At 65.0% G+C, this 27827-nt stretch overlaps 4 protein-coding genes across 4 annotated transcripts; 2 read left to right on the top strand and 2 right to left on the bottom strand.

Annotated features, from left to right (window-relative positions):
- Positions 1–3541: 3541 nt before the first annotated feature.
- EMIHUDRAFT_450808 (hypothetical protein) lies at positions 3542–5393 on the bottom strand. The gene is made up of 4 exons (XM_005774084.1): positions 5319–5393; positions 4927–5148; positions 3668–4473; positions 3542–3647 (listed from the first exon to the last, which is right to left on the bottom strand). Exons 2-3 carry the CDS (start codon positions 5090–5092, stop codon positions 3845–3847), a joined length of 795 nt encoding a protein of 264 aa, XP_005774141.1. The 5' UTR covers positions 5093–5148; positions 5319–5393; the 3' UTR covers positions 3542–3647; positions 3668–3844.
- Positions 5394–6355: 962 nt separating this feature from the next.
- EMIHUDRAFT_450807 (hypothetical protein) lies at positions 6356–7494 on the bottom strand (the record flags this gene model as incomplete). Its single annotated transcript, XM_005774083.1, has 4 exons — positions 7038–7494; positions 6808–6950; positions 6541–6742; positions 6356–6376 (listed from the first exon to the last, which is right to left on the bottom strand). Coding segments are annotated over exons 1-4 (792 nt in total), but the record flags the coding sequence as incomplete, so codon positions are not given.
- Positions 7495–11830: 4336 nt separating this feature from the next.
- EMIHUDRAFT_463753 (hypothetical protein) lies at positions 11831–15264 on the top strand (the record flags this gene model as incomplete). The annotated part of the gene is made up of 6 exons (XM_005774082.1): positions 11831–13044; positions 13249–13858; positions 13940–13975; positions 14158–14693; positions 14812–14917; positions 14986–15264. Exons 1-6 carry the CDS (start codon positions 11855–11857, stop codon positions 15262–15264), a joined length of 2757 nt encoding a protein of 918 aa, XP_005774139.1. The 5' UTR covers positions 11831–11854.
- A 5300-nt stretch (positions 15265–20564) lies between these two features.
- Positions 20565–21624, top strand: EMIHUDRAFT_435675 (hypothetical protein; the record flags this gene model as incomplete). Its single annotated transcript, XM_005774081.1, has 2 exons — positions 20565–21172; positions 21346–21624. Coding segments are annotated over 2 exons (796 nt in total), but the record flags the coding sequence as incomplete, so codon positions are not given.
- Between the last annotated feature and the right edge of the window lie 6203 nt (positions 21625–27827).

Below are 27827 nucleotides of genomic sequence, written 5' to 3'. Positions count from 1 at the left end.
CGACTAGGCGCGCAGCTGGATTCGGTTATGAGCAGGTAGGGGAAAAACAGGTAATAAAAACACACACCGCGTCCCCGCGAAAAGGCTGTCATGACATATCGATCTCGCTCATCTGACATGCTGTCATCAGGGTGGCCTGGAGTGTACGCTCAGAGACAGAGTCGTAGGTCGTAGTGCTAGTGCGTAGAGCCGTAGTGGCCTCGTTGGCAGAGGTAAGGTAAACTTCTGCAGTTGAACTGGCGACCCAGAGAGTGCAGTTGGCGACGGTATATCATTTCCCACTATGCCACGTCGCCCATCCCCCCTTCTCCACACACACACGAGGTGGTGGGGCAAGGGGGGGCAACCCTCGCGTCTCCACGTCTGACGACAGAAGCCCCACGGCATTCAAAGTGCAAGGCCCAGTGCGCGTGGGTGAGCGGTGTGTTTATGTGTGTGTGTGTGTGTGTGGTAGACGCGAGACGGCGGCTGAGCGCTGAGCGGCTCGGCTGGCCGGGAGCAAGGGGGGGAGGGGGGGGGGGGGGGGACTAGTTCCGACTGGGGGAAGGGGGCAGGCGTGCCAACTACGAACTAGTGTTGAAGCGCGAACGCTCCGTCCTTCGCGTGTGGCGAATCATGCTTCATGGTCTCCTCGAAGGCGGAGAAAGCCTCGGCAATGTTAGGTGAGAAGCAGCTCCGCGAACATTGCCGAGGCTTTCTAGCCGATCCCAAATGTCTTGGTGGTCTTGGTGGTCTTATATTGGTGGCCTTGCCGCTCAACAGGGGTCAGCAACAGTGGTCAAGGGCCTGAACGGTCTCCCCGCAATCGGCCGCTGTTTTCACGGGGACGTCGCGGTGGATCTCGCACGGTGCCCTGGAAGGGAGCAGCCCGGGGGTCGAGGGAACCACTCGAACGCCTTGCAGCTGGCATCGCGGAGGCACCTTTCCGCGCACGCGTTAAACGTGGTGATGCCCCGGAGGGCGGGGTGTACTGGCCAGTCTCGCACGTCGTGATCCGGCACCCGCCTTTGTTGCCACAGCCGAAGAAGTCGCAGACCGCAGCAACTAGAAGATCCGGCGGGTTGAGGTGGCGACTGGCGCGGTGACCGCGCTCGCTAGCAGCGGCGAGGAGGGCGACGCCGATGGCGTGGGCGACGCGGCGCAGTTCTGCTACCCAAATGGCATCGCCATCAGCCCAGACGGCGGCGCGCTGTTTGTGGCGGACTATGAGAACCACAAGATCCGGCGGGTGGAGGTGGCGACGGGAGAGGTGACCACGCTCGCGGGCAGCGGCGAGGGTGGCGACGCGGATGGCGTGGGCGACGCGGCGGAGTTCGACGAACCAGCTGCCATTGCCATCAGCCCAGGCGGCGGCGCGCTGTTTGTGGCGGACGGCGGCAACCAAAAGATCCGGCGGGTGGAGTTGGCGACAGGCGAGGTGACGACGCTCGCGGGCAGTGGCAACAGGGGCAGCACTGATGGTGTGGGCGACGCGGCGGAGTTCGAAGGCCCAGTCGATGTCGCCATCAGCCCCGACGGCAGCACGTTGTTGGTCGGTTCGAGCGGTGACCTCCCGCGCCCGGTCTGCGTGGCGGCACCTCCTCCGCCTCCCTCCTTTGCCCCGATCGTCGTTCCGCCTTCGACCCTTGGAGCCGACTTCGCAACGACGCGGGGCGACGCCTCCCTCCCAGAGGGGAAAGTCACCTTCCTGGTCGGCGACGACGAGGAGCGCATCGAGCACGTGAGCAAAAACATGCTCTGCGCCCGGTCCCGGTCTTTCGGACCATGTTTGGCATCGGCATGAAGGAGCGCGACGCCGCCGAGGTCACGGTGTCCCACACCGACCCCGCCAGCTTCACCGCCCTCATCGACTACCTCCTCTCCGACAAGTTCGACCTCGGCGAGGTTGAGGGCGGCAGAGCGCAGCGCGCGCTCGACCTGCGGCAGCTGGCGCAGATGTACCAGGTGCCGCGCCTCGAGCTGCTCTGCGCGCAGGCGCTGCAGGAGAGCGTGGCGCCGGCGACCGCCGTGCCGCTGCTCGAGGCGGCGCACACGACGGGCGACGGGCGCCTCCTCGCGCAGTGCCGCCGCTACGTGGCCGACCACGCCGCCGAGGTGCGGGCGAGCGGCGGCGTGGAGCAGCTGCGCGACTTTGGCGTGGCCAAGGGGCTGCTCGGCGACGCGCTCGACCAGGTGGCGGAGCTGAGGAAGGGGGCACAGCGCGCGGCGGCGGACTGATGCACTGTGAGTGCGTGCACCGCGCCAATACCTGCATAGATTCCTGCCCGCTGTGCGCTTTCCGTGGAGCGTGGCTCCGTCTGCACACACCAGCACACACAGCTCGGCTCTCACGTCGGACGTCTCAGAGTCAGCTGGGCCCTGGCGCCTGGGCGCCGTCGGCCGCGGTAGAAGCTAGTATGTGACTTGTGAGCGCGTGGTCGCACCGTGGTACAAAAAATAGGTACTGATACAAGTGTCTCGTAACATGCCGCGTACCGAACCGCGAGAACCATGGCAGCTGCCGCGCCGCTAGTGCAGCGGGGCCAGGGTGTTTGTGTGGTTCAGGTCTCGCAACGGCAACCGGGACCTCGCCCAATGTCCCCCCCCCCCGTGAAGGCCATGCGCTTCCATACGTGGCTGGGTCATCGTGGTGCGGGGGCGCTTGCACAGTGTCGCTCGCCGACACGTCGCGCTACGTTCTGTTCCTCTGAATATGGCGGCTTGTCTGATACTACTCGTTCTCTGCCCCGGGGACTGCGCCGCTCTCGTCTCTCGAGCGTCGAGGTCACGTTGTCTCACTTGGACTTGGACTTTTACGCAGCTTTTAGTTTTACGTGTTTTGGCAAGCGAACTTGTCCCACTAGCGAGCTATCTTCGAGCAGCGTGGCGACGATTAGCATCGAGGCACGAAGTGACATGGAGACACGTCAAGGGGCACAGTGGTCATAAGTGGAACGGCTACGTCGATAAGCAAGCTCCGACCTCGGCAGGAGCGGCGCGAGGGATTGCGGCGCGCCGGAGTGGCAAGACGAATCTATCCCAACGGACGCGCAGACGACGGGGAGAGCAGCACCGTGGGCGACGACATGCCTTTCAACGGAGGAGGTACAACCATCCCACTCGACGACATCAGTGATGGGGCCTCTAGCTACGCCGATGACCCACCCGACTCCCCCGAAAACAAACCGCCGCCTAGCGCTCCACCCTCGCCGCCTAAAGCCCAAGTCGTGGAGCAGGGGGTGATATGGATTTCATACACGCCCTTCTTCCGAGGCTGCAGGCGAGGCGACGTACATCAAATGCTCCGACACAGCCCGAGCTGGAGAGACCCCCACATGAATACGGCGCATGAATACGGCGGCGCTGTAGCTCGGATGACTTCTCAAGTGGCTTCACAAAGACGTAAAACGTATACATCCACACTGTCTCTCTGGGGCTAGTTTTGTTATACCCTGCTCACATGGGACACACGAAAGAGGCTCTCTGAACTCTGACTCTGTTGGCTGTCTGGGCTGTAGGCTGTATAGCTACTCTGTGGTGCTGCTCGTGATCGACACGGCTCTTATGTCTTAATTACCGTAGACAACCGTTACGGCTAAAAGTTTACGAGCGCGCTTTTTGGGACATTTTCGACACGCCTTTGTCCCACAGTCATCATACTCGTGCAACTAGAGAGAGAGACGTGCAACTACCCCCGTCACACGTACTCGTAAATAAACTAGAGGGAGCTAGCTCAGGAGTTCGGACTCGGTACGGCTCCACTGTGTACGGAGCTACTGCTCAAATGCGCGACGTCTCTGGCGGAGGCACATGCTCTATGCGCGTACGTCTGGCGGCGGCAACCGCTGTTTGCGACTCGCTGGAGTCACCTCTGATCGAAACTCCCCTCGTGCCTCGATTCCCCCCTCGCAATCGGTGCGAGGGGCAACACTTTGGCGTCGAGCGCTCGTCGTCGGTGACGGCGAGCTCTGAGCTCTCGGGTGCCACCCCAGGCAGGAGTCGCGCTTCCAGAGGAGCCAATCGAGGTTCGTCGAGACTTCACGCGCCTCCCGCCCCGGGCTCGCGCTGCGCGTCGAAGGCCGCGAAGACGGACGGGTCGGGCGTCTTGCCGTGGACGAGCACGGTGTCGGGCGAGACGGCGGCGATGTCGTCGAGGGACCACTCGTCGAGCCGGTTCTGGACGAAGTCGGTGTAGAGGAAGCGATGCGCGTGCGCCTGCCAGATGTGGAAGTGGCGCGGCTCGTGCAGGAAGAGGTGGTGGGAGACGTCGTGCGGGGCGTCGCCGTGCTCGGCGGCGACGCGCGCGAGCAGCGCCCTGTAGCAGGGCTGGCCGAGGCGGTAGAGGCCGACGCTGTTCATGTGGTAGTGGTGTGTCGACACCATGTCGTGCTGCAGCGTCGGCTGCTGCGCCGGCCCCTTGCGCCAGTACGAGCGCGCGCCCGCCTCCTCGAGCAACCGGTCGAGCCAACGCGGCGCGATTGGCACCACGTCCGCCTGTTGTGTCGAGACGACCCGAGATGACCCGAGATGACCCGAGATGACCCGAGATGACCCGAGATGACCCGAGATGGCCCGAGATGACCCGAGATGACCCGAGATGACCCGAGATGACCCGAGGTGACCCGAGATGACCCGAGATGACCCGAGATGACCCGAGATGACCCGAGATGGCCCGCTCGGCACCACGCGTGTGTGGGTGCCGTGCGGGCGGGGCGGGTGCGTGTGTATGAGTGAGTGTGTGTCCGCCTCCATCCAAAACAGCGCGTCGTACGCCTCGTGCACGCGGCCTAACACGCTGAATACGCGAGCCTCGGGGCAGCGGGTGCGAGTACGGCCGAAGACAGCTTGAGTGCGGTCGAGCACAAGCGGTGGCCCGTGTCCTCTCGAGCGCTACTTGGGAGGACGAGAATGCGTGCTTCCGAGTCTTCTCTTCCAAGTCTAGGGCACGCGGCCGGACGGGTGCAGCAGCACGGCGCGGAAGAGGTTGTTTGGCCCGATGTTGGACCAGCCGCCGATGTAGTGCTGCTCGGCGGCGGTGAGGTTGGCGTGGACCAACGCCGCCCTCCGGAAGCAAGCCGCCGCGCCGCCGAGCAGCGTCGCCGGGTCGGCCCATGCGTCTGCGTCTCCCCCCGGCGGGTCCGCGATCAGCAGATCGAGGTCGACGGGGCTCTCGCCGGCGTTCACACGCCCGCCGGCCCCTCCACCGCCACCGCCGCCCCCTCCCCCTCCCCGCCCACCGCCGCTGCCCCCGCCGCCGGAGCACGGCGAGTACGGGCCGCCGAGGGCCCAGCGGCCTAAGCAGAACGCCTTCGCCCTCAAGACAGAAGCTGGCGGCGCACGGACCTCAGCAGAAAGAAGGCCCGGCAGCCTAAGTTCTCGGTCAACCGGCGCCGCTCGGCAGCGACAAACGGCATCACGATGAGCAGCCGAGGCGCGTCCAGCCGCGGCGACGGCGGCGGCGGCGGGCAATCGAGGGGCGGCGCGGCGGCGCCTCCGGCAGGCGGGACTCCGAACCCGAGCATGCGGCGGAGCTGCCAGCGGAGGAGGTGTCCTTCCGACGCGAGCCCGTGCTGCGGTGCCTGCGGCGAGATGCGGCGAGATGCGGCGAGATGCGGCGAGATGCGCCGAGATTCGCCGAGATGCGGCGAGATTCGCCGAGATTCGCCGAGATTCGCCGAGATGAGCTTAGAGGCCGTGCTGCGGTGCTGCGGTGCTGCGGTGCTGCGGTGCTGCGGTGCCTGCAGCGAGGCCTCGAGCACCTCGAGCATCGCCTCTAGCGAGAAGCGGAGCCGCGCCGCCCGCCCGCCTCCTGAGTGCACCAACGGACCGCGCGGTGAACAAGATGGAGCCGCGCCAAGAACCGGAGCTGTGCCCGCCGCCTCTGCCGCTGCCTTTGGGGGGCGGGAGGCGGGACGCGACGGCAAAGGCGCTGAGGTAGGCGTGCAGCGTCGGCGAGGCGACCACCTCTGCCGTGAGCACCTCCACCGCCTCGTGCTCGCGCGCCGCCTGATCTCGCGGCGAGCTCGCGCGATCTCGCGTGATCTCGCGTGATCTCGCGTGATCTGAGAGAGAGGGAGAGAGAGAGAGAGGGAGAGAGAGAGAGAGGGAGAGAGAGAGAGAGGGAGGGAGGGAGAGAGAGAGAGAGAGAGAGAGAGAGAGAGAGAGAGAGAGAGACAGAGAGAGGGTTGTCAGCGAGAGGCCCTCTGCGCGCGCCCGCAGCAGCAGCGCCGCGCAGACGCGCACGCCCAGCTGGCGCTCCGCCTACTCTCGCCCATCCTCTCGCCATCATATCTCGGCATATCTCGGCCGAGAACGGCTCAACCCCAGCTCCTCCGCCTTCCCCTCGCCGCTTCCCTCGTCGGAGGGCGAGGACTCGGCGGTATCGCAGAGCCCCTGCCTGTGTCATCATGACTCGTCTTCTTATTCTCACCGTGCAGCTCACCCGCCCTCGGATGGCCCGAGATGGCCCGAGATGGCCCGAGATGGCCCGAGATGAAAGCGAGATGGCCCGAGATGAAAGCGAGATGAAAGCGAGATGAAAGCGAGATGAGGCGAGATCGCCTGCGCAGCTCGTCCGCAGCCCTCGAGCGAGACGCCACCGACGGCGACGACGCGGCGGCGACGGCGGAGGCGAGGGCGGCGCGCCGAGTCGTGCCGCCGCCGCCGAGCCGGCTCGAGGCGTCGGCGAGGCGGGCGAGCGACTGGGCGGACACGAGTGGCTCGGCGAGGACGCCGAGGAGGGCGTAGTGGAGCAGCGGCCCGCCTAATGAATGACCGCTCCTCCCTCATTAACGACGCCGACGAGGGCGTAGTGGAGCAGCGGCCCGCCGAGCTCTAGCAGCAGCAGAGTCAGCCTTCGGTGGTCCTCGCTCCCGCTCTGCGCCGGCGGCGGCTCGTCCGCCCGCCCCGGAGGCAGGTACGCCGACAGCAGCGCGCACGTCTCTCCCCACGGCACGAGGACCGACGCGAGCCTAATTCTGACACCGCCTCGGGTCATCCCGGGCAATCTCGGCGAATCTCGGCAAACCTCTCCCGAAGGCTCGAGGACAGACGCGCGCCTGCGCGCGTCGGCATCAGCGCCGCCGCTTCGGGACGCCGCCGCTGCCGCCGCCGCCGCCGCCCGCTCGCACAGAGCGTGCAGCCCCGCGCCCGCCTCGCCGAACCTGCCCTCGATGAGCGCAGCGCCGACGCTGTCAAAGGCGGCGTCAAAGGAGCGCGCTGGCTCCGTGAGAGGGACGGCGGGCGCAGCCTCGCGCACCGCGAACTCCACGCTCCACGCCGAGCCGCTCGAGCCGCCAGCGGCGGGACTCTGACCGCCTCCCTCGCCGGCCAGGTCAAACGGCAGCACCGTGAGCGGGAGTGTGCCGTCGTACGCGACCGCCTGCTGGAAGAGCTGCAACATCCGCGGGACGGCCTCGTCCTCAGCGGAGCCGCTGGATTGACGGAACGAGAGCAGGAGCAGGAGTAGAGCGGATCTCCACCACATATTGAGACGAAAGTTTGCACTGAGACGAGTGACAGGTCGAGGCGAGCCGGCAAGAGGCCTGGAAAGAATTTTACCGCGTTGCCCACCGTTACGCAAAAGCATGCGCGACTCTTGCACTCTTTCGTGCCACTCGCTCGCCGGTGCGCGGGGCATGGCCTCCCGCGCGGCTCGCGCTCACTCGGCCTGCCTCCGCCTCACGGCTGGCTGAGTACGCCATGGGTCCGCCTGGTGCGGCGCTGCTCGCTCGCTGCGCTGCACAAAGCTGCGAGAAGCAGGGTGGCCTCCTGAGCTTGAGCATGGCGCAGCGCGGCTGCTGGTGCTCGAGGGCGGCCGTGCAGTGGCGTGAGGGCCTGATTGGTGGTGACCTCGTGCTGCATCAGCGTGCGCAGCATGCTCCCTCACCCGGTGCTGAGACATGCTGGTGGGCGACTGGCGCCAGCTTCTCAGTGCTGTCCTTGGCGTTGTGCAGCATGTCGCAATACTCCTGTTGCGCTGACCGGCGCGCGGGGTGCGTCGTGCCGCGAGTGGAGCGAGAGGCTCGAGGCGCGCGGCCGTCGGTCAACCCTGCGGCGCATGCGCGCCGCCAAGGCTGCTCGACAGGCGACTGGCATTGTGGTGACGCGGTCGCCGTTACTCCAACTTTGCTTTGCCGATCAAAAGCGCCCGTCCTTTGCTTTTTAGCCGCCGAAATTTAGCGTGCTGTTTTTTCTTTATAGGCGTCTGCAACTTCCAAGCTGCGTATTCTTGTATTATCGTCGAGTAGTACAGGTACTGCGTGGGGGCGGTACGTATTCCCGTATCACTAGCTCCGAGTAGAGGGGGCGTGCTGCAGTTAAGGGGAAACCTGGTACGCGGGGCTAACCCTCGGAGAGTATTCTCGTATTACTAGCTCTGAGTAGAGGGTGCGTTCTGCTGCTAGGGGAAACCCGGAGCGCGGAGCTATCCCTCGGAGACCTGTGTTATGGCCCTGCGACCGCGCACCCCCGGGGCTAGGGCTCTCTAGCCCGTAACCCGATACCGATCATCCGGCCCGCTGGGTGCGCTTCTGAGCTCCCCGGCCCTGGATGTGAGGTTGCCGACTGCACTCCAAGTGCCGTCCAAGTGCTCCGCGATGTGCTCCCTAGCGTAAAATTTCTTTCTTTACACTGGGCACGGCGCCCTCGCCGCAGGCAAGCTCTTTCACAATCTACTCTGCGATTGCCGTGTGAAGAACGACTGAGAAGGAATCGCGCACAACACGATTCGCGCGACAGGCAAGGCGCGGGCGACGGCTTCCTCAGAAGCCGTCTGTTGGGCTGGGCCTAGTGAGATGGGTTGACATGTACCACGCCAAGGGGTGGGCCCCGTGGGAGGTCATGAGCGATCGCCTGCTGGTGCATACCCAAGGGCGAACGTCCAGCTGGGAAAACAAGATCGCACTGGAATACAAGAACCTGTGGTGGGTGTCACGCTGCGGGACGCGGTGGCAGTGCGCTGGCTCCGGGCCTCCTCCGACAAGTGGCACGGCGAGGACCCGCCTCGTCACGTCGCGCCGCTCCAGGAAGAGATCGACAAGTACCGGCAGGGGTACGAGATCGAGCGCATCGTCGACGTCCGCGAGTCCGGAGCGCCGAACGAGCTGGAATACCTCGTGCAATGGAAGGGCTTCCCCCTACTGGGGGATACGGACAGGTGGGAACCCGAGCACAGGCTGGCGGAGGGGCTCTCGCCTGGCGAGGCCACACACCTGCGAGACAGCCTTGAACAGGCGCGCACGAGAAAGAGGGAGGACGGGCAGCCGAGTGTCATGCCCCACGGGGCGCTAGCCGAGCTCAGGGCCCACTTCGGAGTGCAGGGGTGGTCGGACCTCCGAGGAGGAGACATCCGTGCGCAGGAGGAGCAGCTCGTGCAAGTAGCGCTGATCCTAGAGCGGAGCCGGCGCTCCCGACTCGGCCGTCCTCTTCCTCGACGCTGGTGTCTCCCCTAGCCGGCAGCCCAACGGCGTCGTGGCGGGCCGAACGACAGGGCAGCGCCGCGCCGCCATGGAGCCAGGGCCGCGACCGAGCAAAAGCTCGGCCGAGCACAACAGCTGGGACAGGGCGTGCTCTCACAGAGCTGGACCGACCAAAGTCCAGAGGCCCTGGTTTTGCGGCACGGCCTGCCACCGCATCCCACGCAGCGTGCAGGGAGCGCCGACTGCGTTCGAGCGCGAGCGGCTCGCTGCAGCACTGGCCCTCCACCCCGAGCCTCCAAAACCCTGTCCGAGGAGGCGGTTGGAAGATGACAACGAGCCGAGGTGCGACCGAACGATTCTTTGTGCCGCAGAGCCCAGCGCTGCTGCTGGGTCGCACTGTGATCGGGGCTGGCACGTGGCCAGCGTTGGCTGAAGCGTGGAGGTAATGCAAAGGGTAAGGTAGGTAAGAAACACCATGTATGTGTTGACCCTCGAGTGTGCGCCGGTGTGTAATACCATCATCTACGCCAGCGTTCCCGTCCCCCAGCGGCCCTCCGCCCTCGCGCCTCGGGGCACACGGCAGTCGAAACTACTAGGCTACTGTAGGGTGCCCACAGGACCCAAAAGAAAATAGCTTTCCGACTCAAAAAGGGACGCACGAGGCAAATCTGATGTGTTGGAGTGTTCCAATAGGAGCGAGGCCTCCTCCGTAGTTGGGGGACCGAGTGACTAGGAAACGAGGGTTCCCCATTGTGTCCCCTTCGCATGCATGCGTGACACTGCACTTGGCGCCGAGCGCCCGCGGCTCAGACCTTGTGCAGGCCTACCCTCATTGCGCGCACCGGTCCGGACCGATGGCGCGCTCGATGTGGAGCAAGCAAGACCCCCCCCCCCCCTCGGCGCGCGCCCGAGCTTTGAACGGCCGCCAGGAGCACCAAGAGGACTCCTCATGGCTGTGCTCAAGTGGGCTTCGACCGGCCTCGGCGGGGGGGGCGGGTTGTCCCGGTTGCGGACGCCTTCTGCAGCCCCCTGGGATGGGGACAGCACCCCAAAACTGCCCCTCGGCGGCATACAGCACTGCCAGCCAGCCTCTTCCTCCTCCTCAAGGGCTGTACTATAGGCCATATTGCGCCGCCTCCTACTGGCAGCCGGGCGGGCGCGGCGCCGCGGGCGCCTCGGCGCGCGCACGGCTCGCAAAGTTCGAACGAGTACTGCCGCCCGGCCGCCTCAAGGCTGCCGGGCGGCAGTACTCGCCTCGCAAGGCGCGCACCGGCTGCTCTGGCTGCTGCGCCGGCGGCCGCTGCGCTGGCCGCTGCTGCGCCGGCTGGCGGGCGGTACGGCCGCCGGCGGCCGCTGCACCCGCGCCTTCCCTCGCGGGCGCCGTCGCGCCGCGCGCGCCCAACTCTGCTGGTACACGGCACGCGCGTTCGTCACGCAGCCGCGGAGAACAGGCGGTGCAGCGCGCGAAGCGCGCGCGATCTCGTACTTTTAAGGCTGGATCCGGCCATTCCAAGGGTATACCTTTGAGAATCCCCAGCGTCCCACCCTCCTAGTCACACTCTCAATATCTCGACTCTCCATGTCTCCAACACGAAGTGCTGCGATCGGGGGTGGCCCATTTCTTTTTTCTTTTCTTTTTTTGGGTCCTGTGGGCACCCTATTCTCGCCCTTCTCGACCTTCTCGACCTTCTCGACCTTCTCGAGACTCGACCTTCTTTCTCGACCTTCTCGACCTTCTCGACTGCTTGACGCACGCGACGCGCGCGGCACCGGTCGTTTTGCTCGCCGGGCGGCCCACACGCCGCCCCGTCTCGCGCTTCCTCGCGTGCTCGGGCCTCGGCGGGCAGCACCTCGACTGGTGCTCTGCTAGTCGCTAAATGTGCTGCTGTTTGGCGCACATGGTTCTGGCTGCTCGGTTCGTTGCTCCCGAGGACCAGCGACCGGTGGTGAACCACCGGTGCGGTACGACCCGCAGCCTACTCCTACTACCGCGCGCGCGCGCGCGCGGGCCGCCGTGGGCGCGGGCGGGGCGGGCGCGCGCACCATTGTTTGTCTCGAGGCGACGTTCTGGGTTTCCTGTGCGCTGTGGTCACGCTGGCAACTCTTGGTAATTACGGGAAACGCTAGGGGCTTTGTTGTGATTTTTTGTTGCGTTATTTAGAGAGAGAGATTTTTAGCAATACCAAACAACTCTAACACTCACACGTCATTTGGGGCCTGGAGGGCTGATGATTTGTTTTTTGCGTTACATGTATTTTGACCGCGCCTGCAGCGCGCAAGATGTATGTAAAGGGTGCCGCAAGAGGCCCGCGTCGCAGACGCGGTACCATTGACAAATCTGCCATATACCCCACGAACAAATAGCAAAATCCGAATACGGGATAACAAAGTTTTTTTTTTAACGCGTACGCGGGTGTTAGGCGAGGTCTCGCGCGGCGCGACCCCCTGGCAACAAGATGGAGGGCTCCGACGACATCATCTGCCCGCGCTTCTCCATCTCCATGGGCGGCAAGGCGCTCTTCAAGGACGCGCGCCTCGCCCTGATCCACGGGCACCGCTACGGCCTGATTGGCCCCAACGGCTGCGGCAAGTCGACGCTCATGCACGCGATCGGCTACGGCACGTGCGAGGAGATCAAAAAGGCCATCCCGCCGAACACGGACATTCTGCTCGTCGAGCAGGAGGTGGCCGCCTCCGACGAGATCACCGCGCTGCAGATGGTCGTCGCCGCCGACACGCGCCGCACCGCGCTGCTCGCCGAGGCGAGGACGCTCGAGAGGCTGACCGACGCGTACAACCTGTCGCTGGACGAGTCGAACGGGATCACGCCGGACGAGCTGGAGGCGGGCGGCGTGCGCTACATCAAGGAGGCCAAGCTGCAGGGCGACTCCTTCGCCGTCGGCGCCAAGCTGACCTTTGAGGGGCGCGAGGTGACGGTGCTCGAGGAGAAGGACAAGGACGGCGACATCACGATCCAGGACGTGGTCCGGTACGACGAGGAGCGGCTCAACGAGGTGTACGACGAGCTGCAAGACATCGGCGCCGACTCGGCCGAGCAGCGCGCCTCCGCCATCCTCTCCGGCCTCCAGTTTCTCGAGGAGCAAAAGGCGTGGCCGACGGCCTCCTTTTCGGGCGGCTGGCGGATGCGGATCTCGCTCGCGCGCGCGCTGTTCCGCAAGCCGCGCCATCGGCTGCGTAAGCGAACCTCGCTCTTACCTCAGTGTGGCTCCAGGATAACCAACGAGGGCTACCTCCAAAAGTGGAAGCACACGCTCGTGGTCGTCTCGCACGACCGCGACTTTCTGGGCACCGTCTGCACCGACACGCTGCACTGCTGGCAGTCGAAGCTGCAGGACTACAAGGGCGGGTACGAGACCTTCGCAAAGGTCTTCTCGACGCGGCTCGAGGAGTACCAGGCGGAGTACACGCGGCAGCAGAAGAAGCTCAAGGATCTGCGCAGGCAGGGCAAGGTTAGCAAGGAGCTCGGCAAGAAGGACGGCGGCGCCGACACGACCGCGTACAAGAAGCAGATGCAGCTGGTGCTGGGCAAGGCGTCGCAAAAGCAGAGGGAGCTCGCCGGGTTTGGCGGCGCGGGCGGCGGCGACGGCTCCGATGACGAGCAGGGCATGCTCGACGAGATCAAGGGGTGCGGCAGCTGCTGCGGCAGCCCCCTCGCCCGCAGCCGAGCTCACCCACTCGCCCACAGCAGACCCCACTCGCTCGCCCACAGCCGACCCCACTCGCTCGCCCACAGCCGACCCCACTCGCTCGCCCACAGCCGACCCCACTCGCTCGCCCACAGCCGACCCCACTCGCTCGCCCGCAGCCGACCCCACTCGCTCGCCCGCAGCCGACCCCACTCGCTCGCCGGCAGACTCAACATGCACATCACGTTTCCGGTGGCGGGCGAGATCCCGATGCCGATCCTCGCCGTCGACGAGGTCGACTTTCGGTACAGCATCGAGAGCGAGGACCCGGCCAACCCCGACGGGCCTCCCCTCGTCAAGCCGGGCCCCCTCCTCTTCACCGGCGTCGACTTTGGGCTCAACATGGACTCGCGGATCGCACTCGTCGGAGCAAACGGCACGGGCAAGTCGACGCTGCTCAAGCTCATGCTGGGCGAGCTCGAGCCGACGCAGGGAGAGGTGCGCCAGTCGCGCATGTGCAAGATCGGCTTCTACAACCAGCACTCGACCGACCAGCTGGCCAAGGGCGTGCGGCTCGCTGCCGGCGAGGCGCTCACGCCCGTCTCGTACCTGCGGCACACCTTCCCCGAGCTCAACGTGCAGATGATCCGCAACGCGCTGGGCAAGTTTGGGCTCGAGGGCCACCACCACCTGCAGGAGATCGCGACCCTCTCGGGCGGCCAGAAGTCGCGCGTCGTCTTCGTCGAGATGGGGCTGCGCAAGACGCACCTCCTGCTGCTCGACGAGCCGACCAACCACCTCGACCTTGAGACGGTGGACTGCCTCGTTTCTCATTCTTAGTATTGTTATTATTATTGTTATTATTAGTATTATGATTATTATTATCATCATTAGGTGGACTGCCTCGTCGAGGGGCTCAAGCACTTCAAGGCACCCTCACCCTCACCCTCACCCTCACCCTCACCCTCACCCTCACCCCCACCCTCGCCCTCACCCTCACCCTCACCCCCACCCCCACCCCCACCCTCACCCTCACCCCCACCCTCACCCTCACCCTCACCCTCACCCTCACCCTCACCCTCACCCTCACCCTCACCCTCACCCTCACCAAGGGCGGCGTGCTCGTCATCACGCACAACGTCGAGCTCATCAACAAGGTCTGCAAGGAGATCTGGGTCATCGAGGACCAAAAGGTCGGCCGCTTCCGCGGCGAGTTCGAGGAGTACCGCCAGATGCTCGAGGAGCAGCTCCACGCGATTGCCGACGAGGACCCGGAGGAGAAGCGGAGAGAGAAGGAGCGCCTCGAGCGTGTGGCTGCCAAGAAGGCGCAGGAGGCGGCGGCCGCGGGCGGCGGCGGCGCAAAGGGGCCGAAGAGCAAGGCGGAGCGCGACCGCGAGCGAAAGGAGGCGCGCGAGGCAAAGGCGGCCAAGGATGCGGCCGAGGCGGCAGAAAAGGAGCGGCTGGCGACCGAGCAGCGGGAGGCGGCGGCGGCCGAGCTGGCGGCGGCGGCGGCGAGCGCGAAGGCGGCCGCGGACGCGCGTCTCAAGCGTGAGTCGGAGCTTGCGAGCGCCGTCCTCAGCGCGCGCGGCCGCCCACTTGTGGAGGTGGTGGCGCAGCTGGCGGAGCACGCCGCTGGACCGCTCGCAGTGTGCGGCGGGCTGCTGGTGCTATGCGAGGAGCACGCGCCGCAGCGGCGCGCCCCTCCTGCTCGCCGGCCTCGAGCCGCCAGCCGAGCTTCTCCGAACCTTCTACCGACCGTCCTCTAGGCTCCTCGCGCCGCTGCTCTCCGTCGTGGTAGCGCGCCTCGCCGCCGCCGGCGTCGATTTGGCCGCCGACCCGAGCGGGGCCGCCTCGACTGCGGCGGCGGCCGAGGTGGTCGGCGCGTGACCGCAGCCCGTGCCCAGGACACGTGCAGGACACGTCCGAGGCATGTCCTGTAGGTGGTCGGCGCGTGGCAGCAGCCGGTGGGGTGGCTGGTGTGCCGGTGCGCCGACCGGCGCGAGGCGCAGCTCGAGCTGCTGCGCGCGACGTGCGACTCGCTGGGCGAGGCGGCGCTGCTGGCGCAGGCGGCGCCGCTGCTCAAGGCGCTCTGGGAGGCCGACTTGATAGAGGAGGAGCTGCTGCTGGGGTGGGCGGAGACGTTGAGGCCGTCGCTTCGCCGCTGCGTCGAGCCGTTTGTCACGTGGCTCCGGACTGCGGCGGTCGACGCCGAGAACTAAGGCGAAGGGAGCCGAGGTGCGACCGAGCCGGCCGGCGGCACCGGGCCGCAGTGGCTATGGTGAGCGTAGGATGAACTCGGATCCTGGCCGTTTCCCTGGCTCGCCCACTGCGTTCATCTCTCTCTTACCGCGTTTGGCCGTCGTGCCCGTCGTAGCTTTTGTGAACTGAGAAGAGATGCGTATACGCGGTCCCGGGGGGTTTTCTGCACTTGCCCACGCACCCCGCGCACCCGCGCACACACCGAGGCCGCCGCGCTATGTTCGCGTGTTCCGCTGAACCCGGGGCGCGTCGTCCCCGTCGTGTGCTGGGCTGTTCCTTTGCCTCCATGTTGCGGCGCGGACGCCATCCATCTATCCAAGAAGCTGTATCTCGTCGATGGGCATAAAGCCCCCCCATTTTGTCCTTTTGGAGAGCGCCTTCGTTGTTAATAATACAAACCGGTGGTCCTTTGTCGCCGCCACTCACACACACCCGCCGACGCTGTGCTGCCCGTTGCCGCAGGAGGGACAACAGCCTGTTCACGCAGCGACCCCTCCCCCCCCCCCCCCCCCCGAGGTGACACTGCCTTACAGTCTAAACGGGCGAGCCCGGCGTGAGCGAGGCCCTACGCCGGATGGCGACGGCGGAGGATCGTGCGCGGAGCGTCCGACTTGCCCGGCTCGCACCGAGAGCCTTTGCCAGGAGCGAGAGCGACACCTACCGGCTCGTCGAAATCCCCCTCAGTGAGCGGGAGGTTAGTGTGGCGCCAGGGGATGAGGCGGGGCGCCTCGCGGTGCGGTCCGCAAAAGAAGGCGATCGCGAGTGCGTCGTATAGGCCGCCGGAGACGAGCTCCTGCGGCGTGGTCTTGAAAAAGCGCGAGAACGGGCAGCCACCACGCTGAGGGTCGTTCTCGTGCGCTAGCACGATCGGCAGCCTCGCGGCGCGCGCCGCCTCGACCTGCTCAGCGAGCCGTGGGTCCGTAAAGCTCGCACTGGAGAGGTAGAGGAGCATGTGGGTCGCCGTCTCGGGCGCGTCCTCCGTGACGGTGAGGCCGACAAAGGTTCTCGCGAGTTCAGCGGCCAGGGCCCTCGCGCCATCGTTGGCGGGCGAGGCCCAAACCACAACAGGCTTGGTGAAGGCGAGGTCGTGCAGCTGGGTCTCCCCCGGCACGACGAGGGAGAGCGACGTCTCCGTCAGATAGGTGGGCGTGTGCAGCAGCAGCCCCTCGGCGATCATCTTGAGCGAGACGGCCTGAAATTCAACCTTGCGGTGCCACGTCACGACGCGGCGGCCGGCGCCAAAGATGGCCGTCCTCAGTGCGGGCGGGCACTCGGCGCGCAGCTCCTCAAGGGTGCCTCCTCCCTTCGTCGGGTCGATCTCTTGGACCAGCACGAGCGGCTTGCCCTGGCCCAGCGACGCATACACCTCTCGCAGGCAGTTCTTGCTGCGCCAGTACCCCTTGGTCATAAAGATGAGGATGACTTGAGAGCGCTGGATGTACTCCTCCAAGGAGCCGAGGTCCTCGAGGTCGTCCACGTCGAGAAAGATCTTGATGCCGGGCAGCAGGTGACGCAGCTCGGTCTTGATGACGGCGGCGGCGTCTTGACCGGAGGACCATACGTGGCTGTTGAAGAGGTGCCACGTCAGGCCGGTGCCCAGAGTCAGCTCGGGCGCCTGCTTGGTCGAGGAGAGCCGGAGTATTGGTTTGCGAGCCATGCGGCGCGCGGCTGCAATCGCAGCGACGAGGAAACCGAGGAGGACCGCGACGGTCAGGACGACCATCGCATCTGCCATGGCGTAGACGTCGGAGAAGCCCAGGACGGCGACGGCATCGTCTCGGCCGGTGCGCTCCTCGACGCGCAGGAAGATCGAGATCCAATTGGCGCCCAGGAAAATGAGAAGGAGGACCAGGCTCGTCGCGACAGCGAGGACAGAATCCTCGATACGCTTGTACGGCTTGATGGCGGCGACGAGCGCGACGTGGCACGAGCAGATGAGGGTCGCCACCACGAGGCGAAGGAAGGCGCGCTCCTCCGGGATTAGCAGCACCGCGCCGGTCAGCAATATCTTGCGCGCCAGCTCGAGCTCCTCCCACCAGTACCAGTTCACCTTGTATTCTGCGTGGAGGAAAGCCGTGGCGCGGGTGATTGCGGTGGAGTTGCGAGACCGCAGTGCCCTGCCACACGGGATCAGGAGCAGCGCGTTCAGGACCAGCGAGCCAAACGGCCAGACGCCGAGTAGGAGGCCGGCGAGGAGAGTGATCGAATCGTGTTGGCCGGTGCCGCATTCCACACGGGCATCCTCCATCATGTACGAGACCTGCTCCAGAGGCGCATCAGGCTGCGAAATGGTATATGCTGTGCAAGCCCACGCGCGGAAAATGGAGGCGCTCACGGGCGACACGAAGCAGAATATGATGAGGAGGCTTGGTGGCGTCATTGCCAGGACGCCGTGAAGAACGACCTTGGCAAAGCCACTGGGTGGGCTCGGCGAGGAGTCGGCGCTGCTGCTGCTGTTGCTGCCACTGCTGTTGCCGCCGCCGCCGCCGCCGCTGCTGCTGCTGCCGCTGTTGCCGCCGCCGCCGCCGCCGCCGCCGCCGCTGCTGCTGCCGCTGCCGCTCGTAGCCGCTCCTGCCAACCAGCGCTTTGCTCGCAGCGCTACGCCCCCGAGCAGCAGCAGGGCGATGACAGCGACAGGGCCGACGGCAATGGCTACGAGTCGCAAAGAATAGGGCAAGCATTGGGCGGGCATAAAGAACCTGGTCCAATCGACGTTTATGACTCTGAACAGCCGGTTGGTCCAATTGGTGTATTTGTCTGGCAGCCGCGCCGAGTAGGTGGTTGACAGGACGCTGCAGACCTGATAGAAGCTGAGCAGGATCTTAAATTTCGCCCGGAGGCCAACCGCGATGCACCACTCGACAATGAGGTCAGTGAGGCGAAGCACAGCGCCAAATCGCGCAAATCCGAGTGCATCGCCGCCCAGCCCGACCCCGCGGCTGCCGCCGCCGTCCGGTCCGGAGGCGGGAGTGGTGGTGGCAGCGCTCGACGACCCGCCGGCCGAAGCCATCGTGGCGGCCGAAGCCATCGTGCCGGCGCGCGGGTGCGGCAAACGAGAGGCGGCCTTTGCAGCATCTGGCTCCGGGTTGTCGTCATCGTCGTCATCAACACCACCGCCCTCGGCCTCCTCCTCGCCCGCTTCGCCCACATCGCCCGCCTCCGGGAAGAAGCCGCCCCCCCCCACAACCGCGCTGCCCGCGCCGTTCGCATCGCCCGCCTCCGGGAAGCCGTCCCCCGCCGCCGCCTTCTGCCGCCAGCTCTGCTTCGAGTAGGCCCACGCCAGGAAGCCGCACGCGATGCAGAGGCTGAGACCGACCGCGACGACGCGACCCGCCATCTCCGCATCATCTTGGCACGCCTCGCATCTCGCTCCATCAACAAGATGGTGGTTCCGAGCAACGCAGAGCTGGCATTCAGGGCCGGTAAAGCCGGGGGCGCAATATCCTGCTCCGGCGCCGGCCCAATGCGTTCCTCCGCTGCAGCGCTCCTGGGGAGAGCGGTTGCCACCAAACGCGCTGCACTCTGTCAGCACGGCGCTCAAGGGGCTCGCACGCCAGTGGCCGGGCGGGACGACCAGCGAAGCGAGGGTGGTGTTGCGCGGGCAGACGGCGTTAGGCGGGCAAGGCTTGCAGTGCTCGGCCGGGGCGGCAAAGATGTCAGAGGACGCCGCGCGCGAGTCCTTCAAGTAAAAGCCCTCGAGGCAAATGTCGCAGGCGGCGCTAGATGCAGCACTGCTCAGCCGGTGCGGGCACGGGATACACTCGCCGTCTGGGTGGATGGTCGTTGCAGATTACGTGCTTTTAATGGGACGTTGGGGACAGGGTATGGTGAGCACTGGATAGGGTCTATTCCGCATTTTTTTTGTTTTAGGTATGCCGCATGGTACGGGACCCCTCGATCGTCTCGCCCTCCCTCACCGGGTATGGTGCCGTAGCGAGGTACACGTGCCTCCCGTGTAGCCTGGCGTTTTTGCCCCGTCCCGTGCACCGATTCGTTTTTTTACTCGTAGGCGAGGAAGGAGGTGCTCGATCGACAGATCACAGTGCTCACTCAGTGGAGCAGGCACGCCACTCGGCTCTGACTAACTAGGGAAAGTTCACGTCATGATGGTTGGTACAAGCATCTAAGGGTAAGGCTCCCTCGCGACGCGATCGCGAGGCTGCCTAGGCAGGCCGCGACCGACCGACAAGGCCAGCTGCGTGGCGCAGCCTGGCTGACCCACACAACAGGTGAAATATCGCGCTGGCCTCCGCATTGGGCATTGCGCGAGATCGGGCGCTTTTCTCTCGCGAGATCGCCAGTCCTGTGCCTAGACCCTAGTGTCGTGCGAGGGAGTTTCGTGGTAAAATTCTATTTCTGCCCCTCGCCGCCGACTCTACTCGAGTAGAGGGTGTGGATGCTGAGTTGACGGAAATCGGAGGACGCGACCCACGTCGCCACAGACGGTCCCGCGCCTCGCTCGCCGCTATTGCAATAAGACGGGTACACGACCGCGGCTTGAGCACTTGAGCACTGGATAGGGTCGATTCCGCATGGTACGGGACCCCTCGATCGTCTCGCCCTCCCTCACTGGTATGTTCATTGGGGGGGGTCATAACAAACACGGTGCAGGATCGAGGTGCACGCTGCCAGAGCAGTGTCGACCGCGGCTCGTGTGCGTGTACCCGTCTTTGTCCGGAGTGAAAAGTCCAATGCGCTCGTCGGTGACGGGAGAGAGAGAGATGGTGTCCTCCAACCTGCGCCGCGGCCCGCTCGGCGAACACCTCGACAGACAGCGCCTTCGGTGGCATGCATCTCTTTGCGACAGAAGCCTGGGAGAGCAGCTCCTCTACTGCTCACACGCTCTGCACAGATTGTGCGGCTGCCACACACAGTTGTGACACTGACAGCGATGGGCTCGCCCTCACTGGCCCTCAGTCACTTGTGCTTGCTGCGGCTTGTGTCAGCGACACTGCTCGGGCCTCGGCGACTGCCGGCACACTGTGAGATCACGGGTGGGCGGTAAAACCACGCTACCAGCGCTTGGTCACATCGGCCCCCAGGTCAGATTCTTCTACTCTGACTCTGTTGATGTCATGACAACACTTGTCTATCTGTAAGGTGCCTATATGGGCTTCCAGTATCGGACCTTCAAGACATGCGCTTTTGGCCGGTGGCCTCCTCGGACATGGTGCCTCCGGTGTGACTCAGGAGGTGCTCGAGTACCGGTACCCCTTCGTGCTGCCAATCCTGCTCCATCAACCCGCGGTGTGTGACACACCATGAGAGCGCCGCTGCCGCTCGCGCTGTGCGCCACGCTGCTGACGCACGGCGTCGCGCGCGGAACTGATCTCGAGGCTTCGCTGCGCGCAAATTATGAAGATCGCGGCATGATCGCCGAGAAGACGGCGGACGTCAACCTCTCGGAGCCACTGCGCTACCTCCAAGCCGGACCTGCCTCGTCCAAGCGACTAGTGGTGCTGCTCCACGGCATGGTCTTTACCGCCGACACGTGGAAGTGGGTGGGCACGATCGACGCGCTCGCCGAGGCCGGCTTTCGCGTCGTCGCGCTCGAGCTGAAGCACTACGCGGGCGAGTACGCCTCCGAGGCAGTTCGCACGAGCCTGCTGCGTAGCTTCCTCAAGGCGCTCGGCTGGCCGGCGAGCCCGCGCTCCGTCCTCGTCGTCGCCGCCTCGGCGGGCGGCTCTGTCGGCGCGCCGTTTGTGCTCGACCCAAAGACGGCGCCGAGCGTGGCAGGGTATGTCTCAGTGAGCGCGCTCGGGATTCGCGGCAACGCGAGCGGGCCGTCGAGCGTGCCCGCCCTCCTCGTGTGGGGCGCGCTCGACCAGCCAACCTCGGCTAAGGAGCAGGCGCACGAGCGTCGACGCGGCAGCCATCCCGCCCAGCTCTCGAGAGAGGACACATGCGCGGCTGGATCGGTATTCGGCTGGTATTCGGCTGAGCGACACTGCGTTTCCAACCCTTGATCTTCTCCACGCGGTGTCTCGGCACTCGGCACGGCACCGCATCGGCGCCCTGACCCTGGTGAGCTTGTCACGTAGGCGCACGAGCGCACCTTTGCGGCGCACCAGCTGTGCGTCCTCCCCGACGCGCCGCACCCGGCCTACCTGAAGGAGCCCGAGCTCTTCAACGCGCTCGTGGTCCGCTTCGCCAGCAGCCAGACGGGCGCGTTGCCCGGCCGCGAGCATTGGTCGCTGAGAGTGGCGGCAGCGTGGGGCGGTGCGGATGAACTATGATCACTGTGCGTGTGGTAGGATGGACCTCCAGGCGGATCTCCATGATCGACTTAACTGTTCAGAATCAGATGATAACACATAACAGCGGATCTCTGACCGTGCGGTGCTTCGCACTGTGTGGTGTCGGGTCTCGGGGCCTCTCATAGTAGAGGTGTCCGTTTTCATTTTGCATCGTTATTTACGACTATCCCTACGCGCTACGGCACGGCGTCGCGCCGGGCGGCGGCACAAACTCGAAGCGCCTCGAGCCGGCCGCCGCCGGGCGGCACGTCCAAGGCGCGTCGGCGGCGGCATCGATCTCGAAGGAAGCCTTGAGCCAAGACGCGCCAACGCCGCCGGCGCCGCCGCCGACCACGCTCTCCCACACGCGGCGAGAGTCCGCCTGTACGCCCGCAAGGGCGGCCGAGCCGTAGGGGCCGCCCGCGTTTGCGCGCACCAGGGCCGCCGGCGCGCCGCCGAGCGCCGCCGAGCCATCCGCCATCTCCCTCAGCATCCGCGCGTCCACCGACCGCTCTGCAAAACATAGGGGGGGGGGTGTGGAGGGCGAGGGCGGGGCACGGGTTGAGGGGCAGTGGGTGCGCAGAGGGGAGTGGGGCGACGGCAGGAGGAGGGCGGGCCTGCAAAACTGAGCGTGTTGATCCGAAAGTTGAGGACGAGCTTGCGGTAGCTGTCGGACGGGAAGAGGTGCTCGACGTACTCGAACATTCCAATGTCGCGGCCTGACGTCTCCACCATCACGTTCATCCGCCGCTCTTCCGCAGCGCGGAGCAGCAGCACGCCGAGCACCTGGTCACACTAACCGATGCTCGGGCAGGGGGGGCGCCCCACGCACACCCCTTTCCCAAGCACGAGACGCCTCCGCCGCGGTGCGGTAGCGAGCAAAGATCGCGTCCTTGCGCTCGGCGTACGCGGCAACGTCCTGCAGCGTGTACAGCGCCTCGAACTCGGTCAGGGCGAGGGTCGCGACCATGTAGTCGAGCTGCCGGAAGAAGGAGTTGGCGCCGTCGGGCAGCTCCGCCGCCGGCCCGCCAAACTGGTCTCCCAGCGCCGCAGCGAGCGCCTCCTTGAACCACGGCTGGTGGACAGACGTCGTCTTTCGGATGCCGTTGAGGCCCGTGACAAGGACCACCCACGGCTTGGACGATTCGCCGCGAGCCTCCGCCGCCGCGGCAGCAGCGTCATAGTTGCCGTCGCCGAGCACGCGAGCAAAGATGGTGTCAAAGGCGGCGGCGCCAGGGCCTCCGACGACGTTGCGGAGGGCGGCGGCGTTCTGCTCAGTGCGTGCCCACTCCTTGTGGTTGTGATGCGCGGAGCTCGCGTAGAACTCGCGGAGCGCTTGCGCATCGATCGGAGAGTCGGAGAGCTTCTGCAGCGAGGCGACTGCACGGTCCAGCTCGCCGGATCGAAACGGCTCTCGGGCGACGGCCGCCGCCTTCATGGCCGCGGCAGACACGGCGGCTGACTCTGCAGGGGCGCTCATTCTGGTGGCTTCGAATCGCAGCGCTGTGCAGGCGTGCAGCGTCGCGAGCATGAACGCTGCAGCGCAGAGCGCTCACAACCCAAGCCGATGCGGATGCACGAGCAGCTATTTCTTTCGCACCGGCATTTCTTTTTCTCCTCGGTTCGCTACAAACTAGAGCTCCCATTCTTCGCCCAAGCAAGTCGACTGCACTCCAAGTGCTCCAAGGAGACGACCTCGTGTCGCGAGGCCAGAAAGACCGTCCGTCAGCACGCGGGCGGGCTGCCGAATCGCACCTCGGAGAGAGAGATTTTTTATTAATCAACAAGAAATCACGACTCTCACAGTGATTTGGGCTCGGCAGCTTGTCAGCCCTCACGCCTCAGCCGAAGCTGGGGCCGGTCCCGTAGCCGAGAGAGCCCGCGCCGATGAGTTCGACGCGGTCGGGGGGGCCTGCGGAGAGGCCAGCGAGATGGCGATCGCTGTACTTCATGGCGCCCTCAAAGTGGGGCTGGCTGACAAGCCAGAGGTCGATACTCTGGACGACCCATAGGATGCCACGAATGCCTGAAGGAGAGGGAGGCGAGGCCAGAGGCAGGCTCAGCTGCTCTCGGGTGATCCCGCTTTGGAGGCTGAAGGAACCGATGCCACTTCCGCGACTGCAGGATCTTGAACTTGCGCGCGTTCGCGGAGAGGTTGAGCTCTCGCTCCGAGAGCTTGACGTAGGCGGTGCACCACTCCGCCGCCCGTTCGATGTCGGCGGCCTCGCGGACGACGGTCGGCGCGTGGGCGTCGTCGGCGATGCACTTCGGTTTTCTTTCAGACCTTGAGGGGAACAGCCTGGAAGGGGGTGCAGCATTTCCAGAAGGTCAGCTCCGCCGCTGTGGCGCGGTGCGCGGCCGGTGGCGAGGCAGTACCATCGAGTGCCCGCAAGCGCCGGCGGCTCGCAACAGCTCGACGCTCCGCCACAGCGCGATCACTGTGACGCACCTGGAAACTCTGGCGGCATATTGCTAGTGCACCCGCCGTCGTCTAGCGGCTCACTCCCTCGTTTGCCGGTTCCCACAGGCATGTTGCGCTGGTTGCTCGCTGTCAGTGCTGTCGCTGTCGGCCGCGGGTTCACAATCGACCACGCAGTCGACCAAACAACCTCGCAGCCAAGCAACTGCCAGGACGTGGACGATTCTGCCGTCGCGCAGCACGCTGAGAGTCTCGGGCTTGTCGGCATCGCGAGCTGCCACGACGTCGCCGAGAATGGGCTCTGTAATCACGCAGACGCCATGACCGGATGCTGCGCGACGTGCTGGCACAGGCGGCGCAAAATGCAGTGGGGCGGCCCGAACCGGTGCCAAGGCTCGAACGCGGAGGAACATACGAAGAGATGTACTGTCAATATCTTCGGCGGCTGCGATTTTGGAGACTTTGACCAAGAGATTGAAGGGTGCAAGGAAGGGCAATCCTCTGGCAAGGACGAGCCCGACTACGGGGCGTGCTGCACCAACTACGCATGCACACAAACGAAACGCGAGATTTACACTAGTAAGTGCCCACCCGGAGCCGGTCGAGGCTGCAGGCCCACAACAACCTACACCAGCAAGTACAAGTGCGAATGGAAGGGCTACCCGGAGCCGCCGCCGTCGCCCCCCCCGCTCCCGCCGCCGCTCGAAGTCGTCACCCCGGAGGTCGTCCCGCACGTTGCACCGAAGTGGAGGCCTGCACCGACGGAAGCTGCGTGGTGGAATGGAAGGAGGTCGCCCAAACCCCGATTCCAAACAGGGGGGTCTGTGACCCAAATCCGAATCCAGAATGGCAACCACAACCCGGCTGGACCAAGATCTGCCCTCTGCCGGGGACGGTGGTGCTGCCGCCCCGCGGAAGCCTCGAGTCCTCGGCGCCAGTTCTCTCGGCGGGCAGCCTCGCGTGCGTGGCTCCGGCGGACGGCACGCAGTGCAACGCTCGTTTCAAAACTATCGATGGCACGCCGGTATTCACGCCGTGCGCAATGTCGAACACTTGCAACCCGACTTTGCACAATCCGGACTTCAAGGACCGGGAGCCAACCCCAACGAAGGCGGTAGTAGTGGACACAACCTCGAAGCATCACTACATGCCCCTCGAAACTTGCCCCTCCGGCACATGGAGCTGCGTGGCGTTCAAGGGAGAGGAGGCAGAGACGGACGACACGGTGCTCCACCACAGTACCGTCGGCCGGGACGTCGGCCGGGACGTCGGCAAAGAGGCTGCGGTGCCTTGCTGGTTTCCTTCCCTCTCTCCGCTCGGGCTGGCGCTGCAGGGGAGAAAGATCAAGCCGGAGGCCAAGGCCCATCTCCTTGAGCAGTGCAAGCATCCGCCGTTCTTCTTCGCCTACGACGTGCCCGACCCGATGACACGCCGCACGCTGGAGTCGCCCGGCACGTTTCCGTCCACTCCCACGACGTTCAGCTGCCTCCGGACCGACGAGGAGTCGGCCGACTTCGCGCCGGCAAGCTACACGACGTTTCCCGACACGGTCGTCGCACCCTGCTCCTCCGCACCAGGCGGCGACGTCGACATTGGCACTTGCAGCACTGAGAGCGACTGCGAGGAGCTGTGCACCAAGGACGACAACTGCCTCGGCTACTCGCTCGATGTAATCGGGTCACGCCTTACTTGGCGGTGTGAGTCTGCGCTAGACCGGGAGGTCACCGCGCCCCTTCCCTTGTAGGTACCACCCCATCTCCGATACGAATGTCAAGGGCTCTGGTTGCAGCGCCGCGCCAGGGGGGAACTCTGACCTCGGCGTCTGCTCGAGCCAGGCGGACTGCAAGGCGCGGTGCAGCTCCAACGCAGAGTGCTTGGGCTACGTTGACATGTCTTCCAAAGGCTGGGGGTACATGCTCAAGAACTACGTGGGCCCGGACTGTTTGGAGGAAGGGAGATCGAGAACCGGCTTTGTGCTCAACACCAAGCTCGTCGAGTTCAAGCTCAAGAAATACCTCGGCCCTGCGTGCGTCGAGAGCAAGCCGGGGGCTCGCATCCGGGCGAAGCCCCTGGCAACTGAACAGCCCGCCCGCAAATGGGTGTTTGACCAGACCCTCGAGCCAGGCGATTCCACACTGCAGGAGTGGAATCGCCAGTGCGGAGAGACGTTCTGGTCTCAAGGCACGTACGACTGGATGGCCCTCAAGGCCGGCATCTCGGGGTGCGTCGGCGACGTTTGCCGAACAGATCCTGAGGCGAAGACAGGGGCATGCGACATCCCCGGTGCATCCGGCTGCGAATTCAGCATGGCGCGGTACTTGCCGTTCTTCAGCTACGCCATCCAGCTTCGTCTTGTTGACGTAGCCAAAGGATCTCAGGCCCGCGCCCCCCTACTGCCCCATGCCCCATGCCCCCCCCCCTACCCTTCACCATGCCGCCTTACCGATCCCGTCTGATGATCAGTTGTACACCTTTCCCGAGGATTCCGCGCTAGACGTCACCGGCGCGACGCAGGACGTTGGAGTGGTGAGCATCCTTCAGACGAAGAACCTGCAAGCGACGTCAAGTGTCATTGACACCTTTGTTGACACTGCTAAATGGGAAGCCTCCTCTTCCAGTAGCCGTCGCACGCTCTTTGCGCCGTTCATGGACGACCCGATGCCGCCACCAACGTCCCCTTGTGACAAGGGCTTTGTTCCAACGTGCGAGCACGCGAAGGGCTTTGGACTCTGCCGTTTTGGGAAGGAGGCGTGCCCAGAAAATTGCGTCGCAGAGGTCCGCCTATCGAGTCCGCCCAGCCATCTGCGCCGCGCAGCAGCAATAAGCTTCACTGAGACTTGCTGTTGTTGATCGCCCCTTCAGGTACTCTTAGTCTGCCCGGAAACGTGCGCGTTGCCACGCAACGTGACTGAGGGTCACGGCCTCTGGGACGAAACCAGCGAGTTGTTCCCTGCCGATTACGACACGCCCGTGCCCGAGGCTGCCAAGGCTGCAATCTGTGACGCATGCAGCGCGAACCCCGGCCTCAAATGCTGCCACAACCATCCGCATGTCGACCGCCGCCGTCTGACCACCGGGACCGAGAGCTGCGACTCCCACATGAACGAGTCCAGCTTCGGCACCGCCTTGCTACAAGCCCAGTCTGCTCACGCGATGGCCATCGCTAGTCTGACTGGCGGGTCGACTATGGAGAACAACTCGGGCTTCATACCGTCCTTCACCCACAAGTTCTACGTCACGGAGATGCAAGATTACGTCGACGCCCTCACGAGCCTCCAGACGGCGCTCGAGAGGCAGGTCCAGAAGGAGACGGCACTACAGCAGTACATCACGCAACTCAGGATTGAGCAGGTCCCTGCGCGCCAGCACGATTCACAAATAGTGCCGTCCTTTAGTACTAGGAGCGTAAATATTTAGTAACGTAAACCCGGCGGCTCGCAGGCGAAGCTGAGTGGCGAGGAGAGTGTCACCGCAAGGACGCAGGAGATGACGATGAAGACGATCACCACGGCGATCACTGGGATGGACGCTGCTATGAAGGGTATCAAGAGCATTGGAGGCCAGATGAACGACACCATGGTGCAGATGAAGAAGGATATCGACGCGTGGATTCACGAGCAGCGGGTGAAGGCAATCATTAGCCTGTGCGTCACCTTATCTTCGTTTGCTCTCTCGGGGGTGGGAACAGCGTTTCAGCTTGCGGCTGATGGCGCATCGATCGAAGGAAAGTCCCCGTGGGGAGGAAACAAAGGAGGAAAAGGTTCGCCGTGTAGATGCACACGCACACCCCCAGGCCGTAGGATTTGGCGTGCAATTAATCACGCCGGGCGCTGCCTTCACACAGGGTGGGAAGCCCCGAATATCGATC

This window comes from Emiliania huxleyi (genome assembly GCF_000372725.1).
Source record: "Emiliania huxleyi CCMP1516 unplaced genomic scaffold EMIHUscaffold_32, whole genome shotgun sequence".
In the NCBI taxonomy this organism is placed as follows: domain Eukaryota; phylum Haptophyta; order Isochrysidales; family Noelaerhabdaceae; genus Emiliania; species Emiliania huxleyi.
This window is presented reverse-complemented; position numbering and strand designations above follow the sequence as displayed.

Coding starts and splice junctions, on each gene's coding strand:
- EMIHUDRAFT_450808 (XM_005774084.1), bottom strand. CDS start 5,092: ATGGGCCGACCCGGCGACGCTGCTCGGCGGCGCGGCGGCTTGCTTCCG. Junction 4,474..4,926: donor TGCTGCACCCGTCCGGCCGC/GTGCCCTAGACT, acceptor TCGACACAACAG/GCGGACGTGGTGCCAATCGC.